This window comes from Camelus dromedarius, chromosome 7 (assembly GCF_036321535.1).
Source record: "Camelus dromedarius isolate mCamDro1 chromosome 7, mCamDro1.pat, whole genome shotgun sequence".
Lineage (NCBI taxonomy): Eukaryota > Metazoa > Chordata > Mammalia > Artiodactyla > Camelidae > Camelus > Camelus dromedarius.
In genome coordinates this window covers 66,253,067-66,275,683 of record NC_087442.1, presented here as the reverse complement: position 1 = coordinate 66,275,683, position 22,617 = coordinate 66,253,067, and the positions used below count along the sequence as shown (strand labels likewise).

Sequence of the window (22,617 nt, the reverse complement as noted above, 5' to 3'; positions counted from 1 at the left end):
ACTGAAGCTTATCAATTCGGAACAGATCACGTTACTGACACTTGCTGAGCTTGGATTTACGAGTTACCTTGTTAGCCCAGTAAACTGACACTAAACTTCAGATTTATGAGTTAGCCCAGCAGAACTTAGATCAGTAAACCGACACTTACCACACTTAGATTTGTGACTTAGCTTGTTAGCCCAGCTGGGCTTTTCCTTCACACTTTAACCAAAGCTCAGTCCATCTACTTGTGCCTCAAAACCCAATGCTTTTCCCACGTTGTCACTTCTGATCATTTTTTCTCTCTCTTGCATTACTAACGTTTCCCTCCCAGTGCATTCATTCCTTAAGTTTATTTTTTAATTAAAATTTTTTCTTTTTACTTTTATTTGCATTTATCTTTTGCTGAATTTATTCCTGGGCCATAAGTTTCTGTTTCTTCAGTTTCTTCTGGGATAACTGTTTCTTCTGTGCAACCTCCTCTTCTGGTTTAGGGCCAATCTGCTCTTTTTTTTAGTAAGGATCATCTCAATATGGCAAGGAGAGCCCATATTAAGGGTTGATCCGACCATGAGCTCTCCCTGCACCACGTCATGGAGGCTTTGTTCACCTGAATGTGCTCAGTGACCAGAGAATCTACAACTAAGCCCTAAAGTTAAGCATTACTCTCTGCATTTTTGAGTATGTACAGTAAAAATTCAACACTTTTTGGGTCATCAACCCTGCGTCTAGCCCCACTGTCTCGCCTACACACAGCTACCAAGTCCACCATTGTTAACAACAGAATAGTGCACATTGATTCTGTAAACTGATAGCCTTCAGATACTTGGTGGCTTTTCGGATATGCATACCTTTAATGGCCTGGGCAGTTTCATGAGTGTTCTTAAAGTGAACATGATTTGAAGCTCTTGCTTTGCTTGATTTTTGTGGGGTTTTCTGGGTCAACTGAACAGCAATAACAAACCATTTTTTGATGTCACCTCAGGCTGCTTACCAGAAAAGTCATTCCATCAGCTTTAAAATGTGCTCAAGGAACTTCCATGAAAAGTAACAACATAATAGGGATAAAATACCGGCATTACTCTACTCAACATTCCCCTATGCCACTGTAAAAAGGATATTAGCTTTTTGTCCATGATGTGAATTTCAAATATGTTTTCTCAGTCTGTCATTTTTCCTTTGATTGTATATATGGTGAAACTTACTTCATAGATTAAAAAATTTTTTTTCTCTTCAATTTTATCAGTTTTTTCTGTATGGCTGCTGGGTTTGGGCATACATAGAAAGTTCACTTCTTTGAGATTAAAATAAGTGATGGTTTGGTAATCTCTCTGGCTTACAGCATTTGGGGTTTGAGGACATTTTACATGTTATAGTTGTAATTTTGTCTTTTTTTTTTTAATGGGGAGAACAAGGAGATTGGGAAAATAGTGAATGAGCATGCTCAGCTCATTCAGTTCTACAGATTTCTTGTAGGTTAAATTAGGCATCTGCTGTTTTCATTATTTTTATTGTATCTTTTTATATCTCTGAATAACCTTTGTGTAAATGTTTGGATAAATAAAGGAGGGGGAGGGTGTGGCTTAGTGGTAAAGGGCGTGTTTAGCATGCAGGAGGTCCTGGGTTCAATCCCCAGTACCTCCATTAAAAAAATAATAATAAATAAATACAATAAAATAAATAAATAAACCTAATTACACCCGCACAAAAAAAGTTAAGAGAACAAAATAAAGAATTGCAATAGGTGCCGAAAGAAGCTCAAAAAGTATTGTGAAAGGCTCTATAGTAGTACTGTACTTTGTACTGGATGTAATTGATTAACTATCTCCATATTAGTAATCCAAAGAAAGAATGAGACTCAGGACATATATCTTAGGATAATTAAGAAAAAGCTTTATCGAGTAAGGCCCCCATGTGGCAGTTTAATGACATGCTGTACATACAGAAAATGGTTTAAAGGGAAATCTTGTTCACCAAGTACCAGTGTTAACTGAATCCCCATGAAAGTAGCATTTGAAAAATAACATTATTACCTAATCATCTAAAATGGAGTTTTACTAAGTCTTCAATCATAAATGTAAATTCATAGCACAAATGACATGAAAATGTACTTGAAAGGTGCATTATTTTGAGAATAACGACACTGAGTTTTGACTCCTTGATAAGCATTTCAGACGTGTGTTTTCTCTCTTCTGCAGGACAAAGCAGCATGGAATTTTCTTGATGACTGATGGCTTTCCACTTTTTTCCTCGATGCACTTTTAATCTGTGTTTAAACAACAATTTCAATTTGAATAGGGTAAAACCTACTTGCAAGCCTCTATGGTACTACAGAGTAGACAAGCAATGTTTGGCAACAAACGTATTCACCAGAAAAGCCCTCCAGCTTTTATTTAGGTGAAAGATAATGTTTAAAGTCTTCAAAATTGTTTTTTTTAAATAATTTTAATGTGTGAATATTGTAGTAAATTAGTTAAGACAATTTTTTTTTCCTACAAGCATTTTTATTTAAAAAAGTATAGCTGATTTACAATGTGTTAATTTCTGGTGTACAGCATAGTGATTCAGTTATACATACATATTCCTTTTCATATTCTTTCTCATTATAGGCCATTACAAGATACTGAATATAGTTCCTGTGAACTCTGATGATTTTAAAGTTTTAAGTTTTTTTTTACAACCTCAGAAATTAATAATCTGTAGCTTCAATATACAAAATTCTGTGTGTTTTAAAAGCGTTCAACATAGACTAACAGTATCTCCCATAGTAATTTGTATGATGTACATTCTTTGACAGAAACTTTAAAAACAGAGGTGGAAGTTTAATGGATTTTGGAGCCCCCAGAACTGTAAAATTAGAGTAAAATCACGTCAAATGTGACTTCTAGTTAAATTTAATAAACATTTATTGAGAACCTGTTCTTTTCACAGCACCATGCTAGGCCCCGTAGGACTGGCAGTCAGTAAGGATATCACTCTAAATTCTGGGCATTGCTGCAGAGAGGTGTACGGGCAACCTAGGTGAGCGCCGGAGAACGCAGGCCCACCCCAGGACCTCCCCGCTGGTAAAGACGGAGGGGTGGAGAACCTCTGGAAGGTAGGCGCTAGGTTCCGAACACGCGCGACGAGGGTGCACTCCCTGCCTCTCTCAGGGAGCAGCACCACCGGGCCAAGGCCCTACCTCCCAAAGGCTCACCTCCGTCCCACCCTCAATTCTGGGGGTCACTGCCCAGGACGGATGAAGGGCGCAAGGAGCAGAGTGTACCCTCGCACCGCGCTCATTCTTATAGGGGCGGTTAGTCCCGGCTGCAGGCCGTGCTGGGGGTAGGGCAGGAGCGACGTGGCGTCGAGGGTCAAGAATCCCACCACCAGACGCCCCAAGAGAGAGATTCTGCGGACACTCCCTCTTTGGGCTATTCGTAGCTGTCTGTCAGGCCCGGGGAGGGCGTTAGGACAAAAGGAACCCCGCTCCCTTCCTGGGAGTCAGGCCCTGGGTCTGATGGGGGAGCCGGCGCTGCTGCTTGCTTGGCGTTGTAGCTACGGATGCCACTTGAGAGTTGGCTTCCAGGAATAGGGTCAGCCGTTTGAGCCAGAGACTCCATCCGTGAGCTGGGCTCCGGGCAAGTGTCAGCAATCCTCCCAGGGCACTCCTGAGCCCCGCCTCCCACAATCCTCAGGCCAGCTGCGGCGGTGCTCAGCTGCGTGCCGACTGCCTGCGACACGCGGGCTGCGAGCGCGAGCCCGAGCCCGGCATCTTGACAGCTGCCCACGCGCCGGGGCGGGGCTCTAGCGCATTGCTTTAAAATTCCGCTCAACCAGCCCCGCCCCTCGCGGACCGAGATTGGCTCCAGGTGGGGCGGCGTCGGCCCCATAGGTGCAAGGGAGGGCGGGACTGCGCGCTAGAGGCTCGTGCCGCGGCTGGGGCCCGAGTGGCTGCCGAGTGCGGTGGTTGGGCGTGCGGGGCCGGCGGGCACGCGCGCGCGCGCGCGTGGCCGCCGAGGTCCGCGGGGAGTTAGGGGAGCGGCGGACGCCGACCCGCACGCGCCTCCTGGCAGCTGGCGGCGCGCGCGAGGGCGGGGGTGGTACGTGCGTTTGTGCGCGTGAGTGTGTGTGAGTGTGGAGCTCTTGTGCCGAGCTCCGGCAGTCAGTCTCCGGGTGCGAGTTCCCCGTCGTTTTCCACACCCTCTCTCCGTCCACGCTCCTTCTCTACGACCCTCCTGCGCCCCTACAGTCGCACGTCAACCAAGAGCCCAGGGAAGCAGGTGTGGAGGGGCGGGCGGGGTCGACACGAGACAAAAGGGGCGCGGGGGTCAGCCCGCCATGGCCTCCCGAAGCCTGGGGGGCCTGGGCGGGAGCCGCGGCGGGGGCGGCGGCAGCAAGAAGAGCCTGAGCGCCCGCAACGCCGCGGTGGAGAGGAGGAACCTGATCACGGTGTGCAGGTACGGCGCAGCTCGCCGCTGGGGGAGAGGGGAGGGGGCGGCCGGCGCCGCGGGCGGAGGGCTGGGGCGAGCCCCAGGGGCGCCCGCTATAGCCCCAGCCCCTGCCGCGCCGGGCGTGTTGGCGGCCGGGAGTGTCCTGAGAGGGGCAGGTCTGGGTACAGCCAAGGCCCAGGACTTTCCGTCAGTTTCAGTACTGGGAGCAGCTGAGGGTAGGGCTTGGGGCGGGGCCGGGGGAGGATTTGTTTTGAATGTGCAATCTAGTGTCTGAGTAAAAGAGGACAGGGAGGAAGAGCTCTTTCATTTGGTGCACGTTAAGCTGTCAGCCAGCTTTTAGTAAAGTAATCGTTACTGTGATTGTTTACAGTGTTGCTGCAAAATCGGACTGCATTTTGTTTCCGTTTTGGCTTATTTACATCTGTATTGTCATTTCGTGCCGCAAATATTGACTGCCTAGTAGATGCCAGCCGTGTGTGTGTGTGTGTGTGTGTGTGTGTGTGTGTGTTGTATACTAGTGCTGTTTCTGCTGTTGATATCAAGAGTGGGACTGTGGAGGTTGCCTAGTCAGTAATTGATTTCAAGGTCTGCCTTCCGTACATGTTTTCTACCAGTAATTGTAGGGTTCCCTTACTTTAGAAAATATAGAGACATAAAAGGAATAATTACATTCAGTCAACCTAGTATTCAGAAATAGCTGACTTGTAACATGCTGACATTGTATTTAAATCTCATTTCTGAGTATTAAAAAAAATTAAAGTCCTAAGCATACATTTCTCAGAAATTTCCTTGAACCATCAAGTTGTAGAATTACTTTGTTCCATTAACCCTCTCATAATCAGCCATCGAAAATCCTCTAAGAGTCAGGGAACGATGAAACCTTTTCCTCCTGTGCGATTTATATGGTTTTTTTTTTCTTTTTCGTGTGTGAAAATGTGTCTAGCATCTTAAATGAAATATAAATATTTATACTAGGACTTAGATTCAGTAACTTTGATGACTTGGGTTTTTTTTAACTTGAACCATCACAGATGTTTGCCCCTAGCAGGAAGACCTGCCTCACTGATTCTTTTGGGACTTTGAGTTATAAACAGTGAGATGTTAATATGGAATCTGTTTAATTTATCATTTGTGATCTCTAGGATGCAACCTTTTGAGGAAGATAGGTTGTACGAAATTTTTTTACATATAGGCAAATCTTTTTTTTTAAGTTAGGTAAATAATAAACAAGGCTGATTTTCTTAACTTTATTTTACATATATTAAAAGTAATTCCTTTTTTAAAGCAGATATTCTCAAGCAGGCTCCAACATACACAGTGCTTTTTGGGGTGATGCATTTCATAAAAGCCCCATAAGTGTTAAACTTTACAGGGCAGCGACCTTGTCTGCTTATTTCTTACTTAAGGCAGCTGACACTTTGTAAATATTTATTGAATGATTAAATTCAGTGGAGAGTACTATTCCTTTTGCATCTCCATTTTTGTCATGGCATCAGAGATTTCAGGAGAAGAAAGGGAATTGTATCTCAACCTAATTTAAATTACATTTTAAGTTATGTTTAAGAAATTTCAGTCACATCACACTGATTTGTGTGGACAGTTGTCTGGGCTAGCTGTGTTTTTTCTTTTTTTATGCCTAATTATTTTCTATTTTGAAGTGAGTGTAAGTGCTGTCTTTAGTTACAATATACACGTAAATTTAGTGTTGCAGCTAAAATAAATTTCAATTTCTGGCTTAGATTTCAACTTATGTATTTATTTATGTGGATGAATATTACTAAGGCTGTTCTTCATGTCCAAATAGTTGATGGTATGTATAAATTATTGTCCATGTCTAGTAATAGGATCTAATTGATAGGCTTTGTCTAAAAGGCTTTTACTTTTTGGGAAAAAGTAATTGTAGGCCATTTGGGTGATTTAAGTATCCCTGCCTCAAATTCTGCAAAATGAACAAATCAGTATTTGTGCATTTCTGTCACTTTTCCTTTTCAGAGTTACCAAACCCTGGGTATCTGACCCATGTCTGTTTAATGAATTTATTTTTTACTTTTTATATAAGCAGATCAGACATGGTTTGATAAGCTGGGAAGAAGCAGGTTTAGTGGAATTATAATTTAGTTCTAAGTTTACTTTGTCATTAATCTTGTGTCTTTTAACAAGCCATGCTACCTTCCTGTTTTCTAGTTATCCCATCTGTAAAATAATCTTGGAATAGACCATTGGTAACCTTCAATGACAGTCCTAAAACTAATAATAGCCTTCAAGCAGAATGGATTCATGTTTGGTTTTGAATTTCTCCAAATAGGAGCAGGGTAATGGTAGACATATGTTTAATGGTAGCTAGGTGAGGCACATGCATTTTTCTCTGTAAACAAACACATCGTGAACTGTGCCTTCCATATTGTCTCTACTGATACTCTGAAAAAAATGGAACAGTATAGAAAACCAAACCAAAACAAACTCCCCCTACTCCTGACTATCATTCTAGTATATCTGTTAATACTTAGACAGTCATGCATTTCATTACCCCTTCAACCATTTAGGCATACTCTCGGTTTAGGCTTAAAACCTTTTTACGTGACTACATAATTCTTTAGGTTTAAAACGCCATATACAAGAACAATATTGTTATAGTTTGAACTTTGAAAGTGAGTTACTTGGTTAGCTAGGATAGTCAGGCACTGAATTTAGGTTTGTTGTGATTGTGTATGCAGTTGTTTCATCAGTTTTTTTTTAAGTGAACATTTATATATTGTAGACTAAAAACACTTGGATGGTACATATCTCAGCAAATAAGTACTGTTTCATCGTATTTTTCACAGATTGTGGTGGAAAGAACTAGGTCATTCGAGGTCTCTAAATATTCCACTCTTGACTCCAAAATATTGATAGCCTGATTTTGGTTCTGTGTACCAACTAGTGTTTTCCCTGCATATTCTCTACCATTTAGAAAAATTAAATTGTTGAAGTCCTCCAGTATTTTTTTAACTTGCATTTTTCATCTGTAGATAATCAGGTATTACTCATTTTTTTCTATCAATTATAAGCTTCATAGGTTATTGAGAAGCTCACATACTCCTTTGGTTTTAGTTGACAAGGAGAATTAAAATATAAATTCTTTTTCTATGGATTAACATTAGCTTTAAAATTTTTTTAAATATACATTTAAACATATATGCATAAACATTAAAAAAAATTGTTAAACTTTTAAACCAATACCTTAAGAGAAACTCCCCACACAGAGTCATAATTTTCCTGTCTTGTGAATGGGAAGAATTTAGGAGAGATTTAAGGAGAGGGTATGAGGAGCTAAGCACAGTGGAGACAAATGATGATTTTCAAATCAAAGTGCTTTTAATAATATGTACATAATTGTTCTTACTTTTCTAGGTCAAGATACTGTTTCCTAGCTTGAATGTTATTTCAAATAACAGTAGCACCGCATTTTTTCAGTATACATGGAGAATGAGATGCTCATGTTTTCCATGTATCTAATGTTTGAGTTAAGCTTAAAACTGCAGTGCTGTACAGATCAGTTACTGTGAAGTGTAGTCTTCCATATAACTGAAGCTTGTAATTTAAATGTTCAAATTTAAACTGCAGTAACAATACTTTAAACATTTTGAATGAATTGCTTTTTTAAAGGGATTATACATTTTCCTACCTTATTTTAAAAAGACTCTGCGCACTATAATATAATCCTTAATGATGACTTTGCTCTGGATCTGTTTCTGTGAATATGCCCTGTGCAGTGGCTGCCCTTGGCCACTCCTCAGGTACATAGAACTGTTTGTTACATGTCCCCAGAAAAGTGTGTGTTTGGAGTTCTTGGTCTGCTTTTGCAGTTGCTTTCTCTTCCTACCAAGCTAGCTGTTACTTCTTAAAACTCTGCTTGTTTCTGCCAGCTCTTTACTTTGTGTTTCTCATCCTGACTTGCTTATTATAATTGGTTGTGAACTAGGAAAGCAGATAAATAAATTTATCCTATGTTTAAAAAAAAAGTCACCAAGAGGCCTGAGTTAAGTGAGTGAGCTTTAGCATGCCAAACTTCTTAATATTCTGGTTGCTGAATAATCGGAAAAAAATTATCTATTCCTATGCTTGAATTAGGTGAATGAAACACAGATGTGTGAGATGTTACCAAATATTATTGATGATATAATCCTCTGAATAGCTTTGAATTCACTGACTTATTTTTCTTGTTACTATTTGTTGAGAATGCCTTATAAGACTGTTCATACCTTGCCTATGGTGATTATATTTTTGGCTAAAGCTCTTTTAGTCATGCTATATACATAGTAGAACTTTGGCTTGGGACTTTGATCAATTGCTTGCTTATACTGTATTGCTTTGGAGAAGGTTCAGTTACCATTTCTAAAGATTCTTGGAGCCCTAATAGTAGGTGTTCACAATGGAGGTAGGATGATGATCTTTTCAGTTACTAGTCGGAGGTAGGCTTCTCAGCATTCTCAGGGCACTGTCTCTTCCCCTAGGTAAACACGGTTCCTATTCAAGTGACATAGATAATAGCTGTCCTCTACCAATTTACTAGAGGGTATTGGCTTAACTTCACTGCTGAATGGTAAATGTCAGAATGCAGTTGAGAGATACAGTATTCTGGAAGGAATATGTGAAGCTTATCCACTATTGTGTTGAGTCTTACAGGATTATAAAATATATCTCTGGGTCAGCCCAGATCACCAGAGAGCAGCTGGGTATGTAGAGACTGCAGTTCTCTGCATTCTCCTATCTTGTTTCTTTTGCCTTATGATAAATTAAGAGTCCATCAACCTAGATTGAGGGTCAGCATAAGAAGCAATCACAGAGCATCTTCTTGAAGTTGTTGTCAAGAACGTTGTTTATTATATCAGAAGGTGTCTTCCTTTTGTGAAAATTTTTACGAGAAATATTTTAGTGCCAAGAATTATATCTCTAGGCAGTTGATTTATTTATATCTACTACACACAAATGAATGTATAACTGACAATTTCTCTTTTTCTCATACAGCTGTTAGAAATCTTAGTATTAAATCTGTGGCCAACCTCTAAAACATATGTAGAACATCATAGTAGTGTGTTTAGCCTTATTTGTAGCTACACTTTGCTTCCATTTTTCATAGAAATTTCTATTGACTTATAATATGCATATAGAAAAGTGCACACAGCATGAGTGTATAGTGAATTCTTTTTGCAAAGAAGTCATGGCATTGTAACTATCACCCAGGTCAAGAAAAAGAACATTACCCAAAATAAATGAGATCACTGTCTCAAAAAGATATCTGTATCCCCATGTTCATTGCAGCATTATTTGCAATAGTCAAGACATGGAAGCAACCTAATTGATGAATGGATAAAGAAAATGTAGAATATATACACAATGGAGTATTTTTCAGCCATAAAAAATAAGGAAATCTTGCCACAACGTGTATAGACCTGACAGCATTATGCTAAGTGAAATAAATCGGACAGAGAAAGACAAATATCGAATGATCTCACTTATATGTGGAATTTTAAAACAAAAAATAAGCAAAAAATAAGCTCATAGATACAGAGAATAGATTGGTGGTTGCCAGACGCAGGGGATGGAAGGTTAGCAAAAGGATGAAGGTGGTCAGAAGGTACAGACTGCCAGTTTTAAGATAAAGAAGTTCTGGGAATATAATGATAATGATAATGATAATGATAATGATAATGATAATAATAATAATAATAATAATAATAATAATAATAATAATAATTTAAAAAAAACATTAACCAAATCCTCAGAAAGCTCTTCTTTGTCTTCTTTCATTTACTACCCCCCACTAAGGATAACCATTCTCTTAGCTTCCAACACTGTGGTTTAGTTTTTGCCTCTTTCTGAATTTGAAATGAATGGAATAATACAGTATGTATGTTTTTCCATTTATCTTCTTTTGCTCAACATTATGTTTTTGAGATTCATCCTTTTTGTTGCACATAGCTGTAGTTTGTTAATTTTCATTGCAGTATCTTCTTCCATTTTATGAAAATACCACAGTTTATCCATTCTACCCATTGAATATTTGAGTTGTTTTCACTTTTTGACTATTAGTGTTTGAATATTCATGACTGTGTATTTTGGTGGATGTATATGCATATTTCTGTCAGGAATATACCCAGGAGTTGAGTTTCTGGGTTATGGCACATATCTATTCAGCTTCAGTGGATACAGCAGTTTCCCAAAGGCATTGTCCCAGGCTGCATACTAGTGAGCAATGTACAGTTGACCCTTGAACAATATAGGGATTAGGGGTGCTGACCCTCGGTGCAATCGAAGATCTGCATATAACTTTACAGTGGGCCCTCTGTATCTGTGGTTCTGCATCCTAAAATTCAAGCAACTGCTGATCAGTAGTACTGTATTTAGTGAAAAAAATCTAAGTGTAAGTGGACCTGTGCAGTTCAAACCCGTGTTGCTCAAGGGTCAACTGTGTAAGAGTTCCAGTTGCCCTACCTCCTCACTAGCACTTGAAATTTTTCTGTCTTCATTTTACCTCTTCTGTATGTTTGATGGCGGATTTACATAGCTTATATTTCTCTGATGTCTGTTGAAGTTAAGCATTTTCCCGTAAGTCTTTTGGCCATTTGGAGATGCTCTTTTGTGAAGTGCCACTTCAAGTCATTTATCAACTGGGATGTCTGAATTTTTGTTTCTTTGATGTTTAGTTCTTTGTACATCTTATGCAGGTTTTTTGTTTTTTGCTCCATGTATGTAATGCAGATATCTTTTCCCATTTGGTGGCTTGATTTTTTATTCTCTGTAAACTGTGTTTTGGTGAGTAGAAGTTTGTAATCGTAAAGTAGTCCACACATTTCCTTCGTGGTTAGTGCTTATTGTGATGTGCTTAAGAAATTGGACTAATGCAAAGTGATGAAAATATTCTTGTGTTTTCTTCTAAAAGCTTTATTGTTGTGCTTTTTTACATCTATATCAACAGTACACTTGTAGTTTATTTTTGTTTATGCTGTGAAATATAGGAGTCAAGGTTAAATATTTTCCTTAGGGAAATCAGTTTGATTTTCATTTATTAAATGTATCATTTATTAAAAAGTATCATTTATTCAATGTTTCATTTATTAAAAAGACGATGTGTTCTCGTGGGTGACTGGATCATTTGTGTGTCTGCTTCTGGACTCTCTCTTCCATTCCATTAGCCTATTTGTCCTTGAGCTAATATCATATTGGCTTGATAACTATAACTTTATAATATATTTGGTAATACAAGTTCTCTACTTTTATTGTTCAAGATTGTCTTGGCTATTCTTGGCCTTTGCAAACTAGATTTTAGAATCGGCTCATCAATTTCCATTAAAAATTTTGCTGTAATTTTTATTAAGATTGTACTTAACGTATAAATCAGTTTTGGGAAAGCTGCCATCTCTACAGTATTAAGACATGCAATCCATGAATATAATATGTCCCTTCTTGTATTTAACTGTTGTGAAATTTTTCTCAAAGATTTTTTGTAGTTTTGAATATATAGATAGACATCTCTTCTTAGGTTTGTTCTTCAATATTTGATATTGTTCCTATATTATTATAATAAATAACTTAAATTTTTTCATTTTCTTTCTTTTTTGCTAATATATAGACATAAAATTGACCTTTAAAAATATTGGTCTTGTAATCTAACAGTTTTACCAGATTTGCTTACTAATTCCAACAGCTATTTTGCAGGCTTTTGGGGGTTTTTTTTTTTTTTTTTTTGGTCATTCTCAGTATATACTCATGTCTTCTGCTTGTTTTATTTCTTCCCTTTTCAAACTTTATGCCTTTTCTTTCCTGTCTTACTGCACTGGCTAGGACCACAGTATTGCAGAAAACGTTAACAATTTTACCATTAAGTAGGATGTTTCCCTTAGGTTTTTCTTAATGCCCTTCTACTTCTAGATTGCTGAGAATTTTTATCATAAGTAGATACTGAGTACTATGTTATCAAATACTTTTTCTATCAAGGTAAACATATGATTTCTCTTTTTTCTTTTTATGTAGTGAATTACATTAATTGACTTTTTAATTCTAAACTACTCTGGAATTAAAAAAAAACTTAGTTGTGCTGTATTATCTTTTTTTACATATTTTTGCCTTTAGTGAGTTAATATTTTATTTGGAATTTTTACATGTTTGTTCATGGGAGTTATTTGTCTGTAACTGTTCTTTCTTATAGTGTCCTTGTCTAAATTTGTCATTAAGATTATCTGACCTTAAAAAAAAAAAAAAGATTATCTGACCTTATGAAACAAGTTGGGAAAAGTTCTCTTATTCTGTTCTGTAGAAGAATTTATATACGATTAATATTATTTCTTTCTTAAACTTTTGAAATAATTCACCAGGGAAGAAATCTGAACTGCAAATTGTCTTTGTGGGAAGTCTTTTAGTAACAGATTCGATTTATATAATAGATACTGAAAAATTAAGATTTCCTGTTTCTTCTTGTATCAGTTTTAGCAAGTTCTTCAAGGAATACACCCATTTCATGTTATTAAATTTAAACTTAAATTTTTCTAAATATACTCTTCTTTAATTTAATTTTTTATTGAAGTGTAGTTTATTTACAATGTTAGTTTCAGGTGTACAGCAAAGCAATTTAGTTGTGTGTATATATTTTTCCTTCAGGTTCTTTTCCATTATAGCTTATTATGAGAAATTGAATATAGTTCCCTGTGCTGTACAGTAGGTCCTTGTTGTTTATCTATTTTATATCTTAATATCCTCTTTTAAAAATATTTTTATTTATTTATTATTGCATTATTTAATTATTTTATTTTGGCAGGGATAAGGCAATTAGGTTTTTTTATTTTTAGAGAAGGTACTGGGGATTGAAGTCAGGACCTCGGGCATGCTAAGCACACACTCTACCACTTGAGCTATACCCTCCCCCACCTTAATATCCTCTTAATAACTTTTTGTTGCTTAAAAATCTGAAGTTATTTTCTATTTTTCTCTCCTGATACTGCTAATCTCTGTTTTTCCCATTTTTTCCTTGCTAAGAGTGTGTAAATTTTATTAATATTTTCAGAGAACCAACCTTTGACTTTGTTAATTTCCTTTGTTTTACATTTGTTTCTTAATTCATTGATTTCTCTTTGGTCTTTATTGTTTCTTTCCTTCACTTTTTTAAAGTTCCTATTCTTTTTCTAGTTTCTTGAGATGAGAATTTAGATAATTGTTTTTCAGCCTTCTTTCCAACGTATGCGTTTTAAGACTGCAGATTCCCTTCTTTGACATTACTTTGGGATAGTAAACAAGATGTAAAATTTGTATCTTCATTGTTTATTACTTTAAAATGTTTTCCAATTTATGTTGGGATTTCTTCTTTGACTCATGGGTTTTTTTTTAACTCAGCTGAGGATTTCTGTTTTGAGTTATTGATTTCTGACTTAATTCCACTGTGCAGAAAATACTTGAAAAGATTTTAGTTCTGATTTTTTGTTTATGCTTGCTTTATGATGCACCATATGGTTAATTCTGATAAATATTCTGTGTGCACTTGAGAAGAATATTAACAGTCATCCCTATTTATCCACTGTTTCTACATCTACTGATATGGAAGGCCAGTGTAAGGGACTTGAGCATCCGTGGATTTTGGTATCCTCAGGGGTCTTGGAACCAATTCCCCACAGATATCAAGGGACTACTGTATTCTGTCATTGTTGATTACATGCTCTATATATGCCAATTAGATCTAGTATGTTGTGTTCATATCTTCTGTATCCTTCCTAGTTTTTTGTATGCTTAGTCTGATATTGATAGAGATGTGTTAAAATCTACCTCTGTGAGTATAGGTTTGTCGGTTTCTCCTTTTAGTTATGCCTTTTTTTTGCTATAAATATTTTGTTGCTCTATTACTAGCTGTGTGCAGATTAAGAATTGTGATCTCTTCCTAGTGGTTTGATTCCTTTGTTATCATGAAATGTCCTTCTTTACCTCTAATACTGTTCTTACCTTCTAAAGTCTATTTTTTCTGCTATTAACATAGTGAAAACAGTTTTTTAGTTAACATTTACATGATGTATCTTTTACCATTCTTTTTTTTGGTAATGTTATTGTTCTTTTTTATTGAAGTATAGTTGATTTACAACATTGTATTAATTTCTGGTGTACGGCATAGTGATTCACTTATACATATATATATGTATTTTTTCATATTCTTTCTCATTATAGGTTTTTACAAGCTACTGAATATAATTCCCTGTGCTATACTGTAGGACCTTGTTTATCTATTCTGTATATAGTAGTTTGTATCTGCTAATCCCAAACTCCTACTAATTTATCCCCCACTTTCCCCTTTGATAATGATAAGTTTTTTTCTATGTCTGTGAGTCTGTTTCTGTTTGTAAATAAATTCATTTGTGTCATTTTTTTAAGATTTCACATGTAAGTGATATCATATGGTATTTGTCTTTCTCTCACTTATTCTACTTAATATGATAATCTCTAGGTACATCCATGTTGCTGCAAATGGCTTGATTTCATTCTTTTTCATGGCTGAGTAGTATTCTGTTGTATTTACATACCACATCTTCTTCATCCAGTCATCTATCAGCATACGTTTAGGTTGCTTACATACATGTAAATAGTGCTGCTATGAATATTGGAGTGCATGTATCTTTTTGAATTGGAGTTTCCTCTGGATATATCCCCAGGAGTGGGATTGCTAGATCATATGGTAAGTCCATTTTCAGTCTTATAAGGAATTTCCATACTGTTTTCCATAGTGGCTGCACCAAACTACATTCCCACCAGCAGGGTTCCTTTTCCTCCACACCTTCTCCAGCTTTCATCATTCTTAACTTTTAGTATTTCTGTGTCCTTAAATTTAAAGTGTTTCTTTAGGCAGGATAGAATTGGATTTTGCATTTTATCTAGTTTTTTATTTAGAGTATTTAGCCCATTTATATTTCATGTTATTACATTTGGGTGTATGGCTACTATTTTACTATTTGTTTTATGTTCACTTTTTCTCTTATCTTATTTTCTTATATATAAGTATTTTTTATTATTTCATTTATTCCTTATAGTTTTTCTTTCTATGAGCTTGTTGGTCATATATCCTTTTTCTTCTTCTATACAGTTGACTCTTGAACAATGTGCAAGTTAAGAGCGCTGACCTTCCACAAATCAGAAATCCATGCGTAACTTTGCAGTCCGCCCTCCATATCTGCAATTCTACATCCTTGGATTGTACAGTACTGTAGTATTTATCTATGGGGAAAAAATCCACGTATAAGTGGACTTCTGCAGTTCAAACCTGTGTTGTTCAAGGGTCAACTGTTGATATATTGATTTCTATCCTTATGGCACTTACCCTTGATTTATTATGATTTAATGCAATTTTAACTTTTACAACTTCTCTAATAATGTTAGAACCATTTATCCCCCCTCATCCTAAGACATACTTTTAAAATCTACATACATTTTAAATTCTGCAAGATTATTTTGTTACTATATTTTATACTTGATATTCAGGCAATATACATTTGTATTTTTGTTTTCCATTGTTCTTCCATCAGTTTTGGAAACATTTTGGCTGTTATCTTCTTAACATTGCAATTATATGTGTGTTAAACGTTACCAGGCCCCACTTGACTCATGTTCTTTCCTGTATTTTCTATTCTCATTTCCTCTCTGTGCTTCACTTTATGTATTTTATATTGACTTCTTTTTCCATTCATTAATCATGTCTTCTGTTGTGCCTCATCTGTTGTTTATCCCATCAAATGAGTTTTCAATTTCAGATAGTTCTAGAATTTCTATTTGATTCTTTTTTTTAAAGACTCTAATCCTCTGATAAAAATACCTACCTTTTCATCTGTATTCATCTTTTCCTCTATTCTCAAGAACATATTAATCATACTTATTTTAAAATTCTTATCAGTGATCTAGAATATTGGATCATCTTTACATCTGTTTTTATTGTCTGTTTTCTCTCTCCTTCTATCATTTTGTCATACAGTGTTACCTTTTGGCATGTCTAGAATTTTTTAACTGAATGCCTGAAGTATGTATTAAAATTTTTCTTTAGCACTTCTGTTGTTCTTTCAGTATTTTTACACTTACCCTTTTGTCCATCATTATGTATCCAGAGTATTCATTAGAACTTAACATATAGTAGAAAGAGACCACCATGGAGCATATAGATGGAATATACCACCCAATTTGAGGAAAACATGGCCAAGAGCATACTAGTGCCCATGACTAATAGTACAGAATAGTGCTCTCTTTCCCTTACTAATGTTATCTTCCTGTGGAAGATTGTGTGGTGACTGATCACCTTCATCCAGTCAGGGATTATGCTGAATCCAGGCTGGACTTTAGCGCTGGTAAGTCTTGGTCAGGTTTTAGTTTGCCCTGGCCTTTCAGGATTTTCTACCTAGGTTTTATCTCTTTTCCAGTACCCTTTCTTTGGTAGTCCTGAACTATTATTTTGTGTTCTGAAACTACAAAATGCTTTATTCTGTTTTTCAAGATTAGGGTTTTAGTTTCCTGATGGAGAGAAAGTCGTACTGTGTTTGAGGCCTTCACAAGTCTGCTTCAAAAGCTTTCCTAGTTTATCTGTTCCCCACTAACAGCTTTTTGTAGGTGCAGACTCTGCCAGCACTCAAAACTGGCAGATACTCCTGGGTAAAAGAAAAGCAATCAGCTTTTTTGAGCTTCCCCCTTTTCTGGAGTCTTAGCTTTTCTAATTCTCATTGTTTCAGCAACTCTCTGCAGCCTTCAAACATATGATATCTGTACTCCTCCTCTCCCCCCAGTTTTTCTAGTTGTACTCTGTGAGAACACTGGTCTACTGGAAAGGGAATGTGTGCTAACGTTTAGTAATTTTTGAATAAGTCAACTCTGTGTTAAATACTTTATGTATGCCAACTCCTTTAATCTTCACAATAATTAGGTAATTGATTGCTGAGGACAGTGTGGTTCATAGAAGTGAAGGGTCTTGACAAGGAATGGGTAATAGCAGAGCCTGGTGTGAATCCAGGGCTGTTGGATATCAGAGCCCCTGTTCTGCCTATTGCTGTACTGCTGTTACCTAGTTTACTAGATAGCTTCCCTATGATAAGATATATTCCTTCAATGTTTTTATTTGTCATCGAATAAAGAACAATTGAACTCCAGAGGTATATGTGACCTAAGTGTACAGTTAAAGTGTTCCTTATTAACATCATCCAAATTGGGAGTTCTTTCATCTAATAAGTCAAATGAGTTATTTTAAGATGGGACATTTTCTTGGTTTGGTAACTTTCCAATTTTAGATAATTTTTAAAAATTTTCTTCCCTTTTTTTAAGATAGTGTGTCAATGTTAATTTTTATGTTGTGCAATCTGCTGTTATCTGTCTGTTTATATAGTAATAAAAGATGTTAATAATATAGTAGCTCAGCCTTAAGGTGCCTAGATTAACAATTCTCTTTTAAAAGAAATTTTGATGATACAGGTGGGAAAAATATTTTAAAATATACTTCTACCTATTTCCTTTTAATTTTTACATTGAGCAAAATTAAAAAAAAAAATGATGAACACTATGGTAGAAGAGTCTTTTGAGTTTCAGGGCACATATTCCAGAGAAGATAGAACTTTTTTTCCTGTGTTCCAATAAAAGTTTATTTATAGAATCAGGCAAGTGAATGGATTTGTCCTGCGGACAGTAGTCTACAGACTCTTGCTACGTGCATATATTTTTTTTCTCCTTATAGAAGAGTTTAAATTATAGAAAAAATAAAAGAGAAAGTGTACATAATGGCTGGGAATTCTTAACTTGTGTAAAACTTGAAAAAATAAGGCAAATTGCTAATTCAAAAAGATTTTGGGAGTTTCTGGTGTAAAATGTAACAAAAGAAATAGCCCTTCCAATCAACAGATACCTGGATACTGTCCTCATTTTCATCTGTAGATACATTTTACATTTCATTTGAAAGGGGATTGTATCATATCTCTCGGCAGTGTCTCCTTGTTGATTATTGATGGTGGGTATTAATGGCAGAGTATAGTTACCCTACCCCTTTGGTAAAGACTACTAACAATGATAATATAAGAAATCTCGTAAATTTGGTATGAAATAGTGGAAAGAATTCTCATAATTTGGACACTTATGTTCTATTTAAAAATATCACTCTTCTGAAGGATTATAACTTTTCTGAACCCTTGAAATGTGATGATTATTGTTACTTTTATGTACTGTAGTTATCTTCAGGTATAATTCCATGTAAAGGGACATAACGGTATAGATGAAATCTTTTGTGAAATTAATTTTTTTGTGAAGTATATTTGGTACATGGTTAACATTATATAAGCTTGTTATAAAGATATGGGAGTACATTTCTTTTCTACTTGATTGCACTGTATATATATGAATATGTATGTGTATATTACTAATGCAAGGCCTTAAATATTAAAGTGCATTTCCATTTTTAAAATACTTTCTTTCCAATAAAGAGTGTAGATATGTAACAAAGTAATCTTATTTTTTACTTTGTTGTCACATTTTTTTGCTTCTTAATTCTTTTTAGTTACAATTATATTACCAACCTATGAACTATGGAAGGAATTAATTTAATGGATATAATGAGGATTTTTTAAAATATAGTTTTGGTAACCATCTCGTCTTTCTTGGTATGTTGCTAAAGGAAAAGAGGTAGTTCCTGCTTTCTTAAGTATGAAGGTTTTAGTTGCAATCATTCTTTCTTAATTCTAACCGAACAGAACTTCTCTTTGGAAATTTGAGTCCTTTAGAAAATTGAAGGTGGGAAAGAGAATCTTTTAAGACAGAGACATTTGAAAAACCTCACATAATTAAAAGACCATTTTATGTAAATTTTTGACTTTTTAATTCTTATGTAAAAGCTGTTACTTAGACTTGATTTGATATTTTTAGACATTCATCAAATTGTCATTGCATTATTTTAAAATCAGTCCTCTTTAGGAAATAGATGACTAATATTAATGTCATTATCAGGAAATAGCTCAGCATCTGTGTGATATTTTTCAGATGTATTGAAATTCTTTTTACAGGTTTGGTTTTCATAGCATGTCTTAAGTGTTATGGAGGAAAAGATTCTCATTATTCTGGCATAATGGAGCTAGCCACGTGATTCTAGAGAAGTAATGTTGAGTGGGAGGAGTTGGCTAGCTAGAAGTAAAACATAGACTCCAAAGAACTAATTTGCTTTCTGAAGTTTTGTTTTGTGTTGGTAGGAGGAAAGCAGGCTATAAATGATGAAGCAATGCTGGGAAAAATTATTTTTCTTCATTACTAATCTTATTATAATAGAAATTATTTTAAATGCTTCTTGCCCTTAAAATAGCTTCATGCTTGGAAATAACAGAAATTGTGTCTAATGATATGCTTTGGGATATTTGTGCTTTGCTTTTGTTTTAGTTTTTAGTAAGAAACTAATCTGACTAAAAGTAAAAGTCATAACAGTGCTCTGAGATTCACCATTTTAGGCTTTCATCATGCAAATAGTTTCTTCCATAGGAGACAGTTGGCTGATAACATGAGACAAAAAAATTTTTATCAACTACTGATTGATCCGCATATGGCTCTTGATGCTACAAAAATGTGTTACTCTCCATGGCTTTTTCTTCCCATTTGCAAAATACAATAGGTAATGTTGTATTATTCCTGGAGGACAGTAGTGACTAAAATCTTATTAGACTATATTACAGGTGGAAATTGAGTTCTAATCTAGCTCTTTTTGATGAAATAAGCACGTACTATTTTTATATTTAAATATAATTTTCAGTTGCTTTCACCAATGTGCATTACTGTCCTAATCTTTTAAAAGGGTAGATTACTCATTTACCTTGCGTATGATTGCAGAGTTAGATTTCCTATTCCCTTCTATCTATTAAAGATTAGAGAGAAACATTCAAACGTTTGAAAGTTTCCTTCTGTTTAGGTCAAAGGTGGAGGTGATGACTGTGTGTATGGTTTTTGTTTATTCATTTGAGGAGCACTTCCCAGTTCATTCTCTTACTGAATAAGAACATTATACTTATCTATTTTTATGAAAAGTTTGCTGAAGATTGGCAGCACTTTTCTTGTGTATTGTCGATGAAAAGGATATATGAAACAACAATGAGTTTTCAAGTCCCTCTTTAATCTGGTTTTGGTCTACCTTCTTTTTATTTCTATTCATTTACTCATGTATTACATCTAGTATTTATCTATCTTGACTGTAAGATATAAGAGACCAAATTCATCAGTGTTACTTCTTACGTGTTCTTTTTTTCCTCTCTCTCTTTACATAATGACTTCCATGGAACTCCAGTTGCTGTTGTAGATAATACTACATAGCTGAACATTAATCTATCTCAGCCTTTCCTAGAGTTATTCATCTGAACCAAAGAAGATGAAAAATTATTTGAGTAACTTTTCTCTATGATGTATAAGTAGTACCATTCTAGTTGCACTGTTAATTTCATTACATACAAGGAATGCCTTAGAGTAGTGGTTCCTTTTGTGCTCTTGTGCTCAGACCCTTTTTGAGGTCTGAAATGTCAAAATTATTTTTTAACAAGCTTAAGATATTATTTGCTTTTTTGTTCCCATTAAAAAAAAATGTACAGTAGCGTTTTCCAGAGGCTGCATGGTGTGCGATATTAGATATTGAGTGCAGAAACAGGTATGAGAATCTAGTTATTTTCTGTTGAACACAACATTAAAGATATTTGCACAGATGCAAAATAATGCTATTGGCACTTTTTGTTTTGGAAAATATAGTTTTAATAAAATATTTATACTAACATGTGATGGGTTTATTCTGTTTAAAATTAATCAGTATGGCATTCCTCACTTTGCACAGTTCCAATATGCACTAATTTTAGTTACCACAATGTAGTTAATACTGGTCCCACAACAACACAGTTATAATTTGACTACGACTGTATTCTGTGAGTAACTGCATGAACTAAAACTTTGCTGCTAGTTCTTTAGTCCACGGACCACTGTGTAAATAACAGATGCACGTCATGATTAGTGACCAGTCACACCACTTCTTTCAAAGTCTGTCTAGCATTGGTCACTATGCGTCTGTTACACAGAAATCAAAACCTGTAGTTGTGTTGCTTCCTTGTCTCTGGGTTGTAAACCGATGTGTTGTTTTACAAAAATGCATGATTGAAAGAGTAAATTGGCCAACAGAGACAAAACTGTGGCAAAGAAACAGAAAGTGGTAATGCTGAAAGTGAAATTGGAATGAAACAAAAGTGGAATCCTAGAATAAACAGTTGATTGTGGAGATGTTGACACTGGTGCTGTTCAAGAGAGTTGAGATATTCTGCCAGAAGAACTTACTGAAGGTGAACATATTGATATAAATGACCAAAGTGGTTGTGACAGAAAGGATGAAGGTGTCCCAGAGGCAGTGATGCTGGCAAATCACTTCACGTTCTAGAGCCTGTCAGAGATTTTCACCACTTTGAAACGGCACAGGATAAAATGTTGGAGATGGATCCAAATTTAGAATATGACAATTTGCCAAGGCATAGAAAACTTGCTCATGCATTTTTGTCTTATATAATGAGAAAAGAAAGCAAGCACTGTTTAAACCACTCTTGACAGGTTTTTTTTACAAAGACACTGTAATTCTCAGTATTGCTAATGTTTTAAATTACAGTGTTGCTAAATAAGTATGTTTGATTTTTTTTTCCATTTTCTTATGAATTATAACTGGCAGTGAGAGTTTTTAATGTTTTGACAAAAATTTGTAAATGGCACAAAATAATTGTAATTCTTTCCATTGATTGTTAAGATCACTCTGCATGGTTTCAGCTTGCATGGTCATTTTTATGGTCCCGCTTGACTGTGCAAAGGGAGGACTGTCTCTATTTTAAACATTTCTCAGTTCTAATATAGTAAGTGTTGATAGATACCACTCGTCTAAACAAATCTCTTTATATTTCTCTTTATACTTGTCTCCTGTATCTTTGGCCCTGATTGAATAATCATTGCCAGTAAGCCTAAAACCTAAGGAACAGTTTGTGCTCCTTTATCTCCCTCATAGTTTGCATTTCTAATTATTTAACAGCCACATCGTTACCCCTTCTCTTCATACCTTTGTGATTCTGTCTTTACTCAGGCGCTCATCTATTGGCCTTGTGGGTTATGAGTATAAAGGGGTGGTCTGACTATAGAGGGACAGCATGAGGGAGTTGCTAGGGGCAGCAGCACTGTTCTATATCC

General features: G+C 35.9%; 1 protein-coding gene and 1 pseudogene across 5 annotated transcripts in view; one reads left to right on the top strand and one right to left on the bottom strand.

Annotated features, from left to right (window-relative positions):
* Nucleotides 1–391: 391 nt before the first annotated feature.
* Nucleotides 392–947, bottom strand: LOC105087359 (large ribosomal subunit protein uL22-like; annotated as a pseudogene).
* Nucleotides 948–3,986: 3,039 nt separating this feature from the next.
* Nucleotides 3,987–22,617, top strand: part of RUNDC3B (RUN domain containing 3B) — a 121,534-nt gene continuing 102,903 nt past the window's right edge. For 2 of the 5 annotated variants that reach the window (XM_031454844.2, XM_031454840.2), the window contains exon 1: nucleotides 3,988–4,419. In XM_031454844.2, the coding sequence (XP_031310704.1) occupies nucleotides 4,301–4,419 (119 nt within the window). In that variant the 5' untranslated portion in view covers nucleotides 3,988–4,300. Of the gene's footprint in view, nucleotides 4,420–22,617 lie in introns of all 5 variants that reach the window. The other 3 variants (XM_031454845.2, XM_031454842.2, XM_064487608.1) reach the window with 2 other exon arrangements.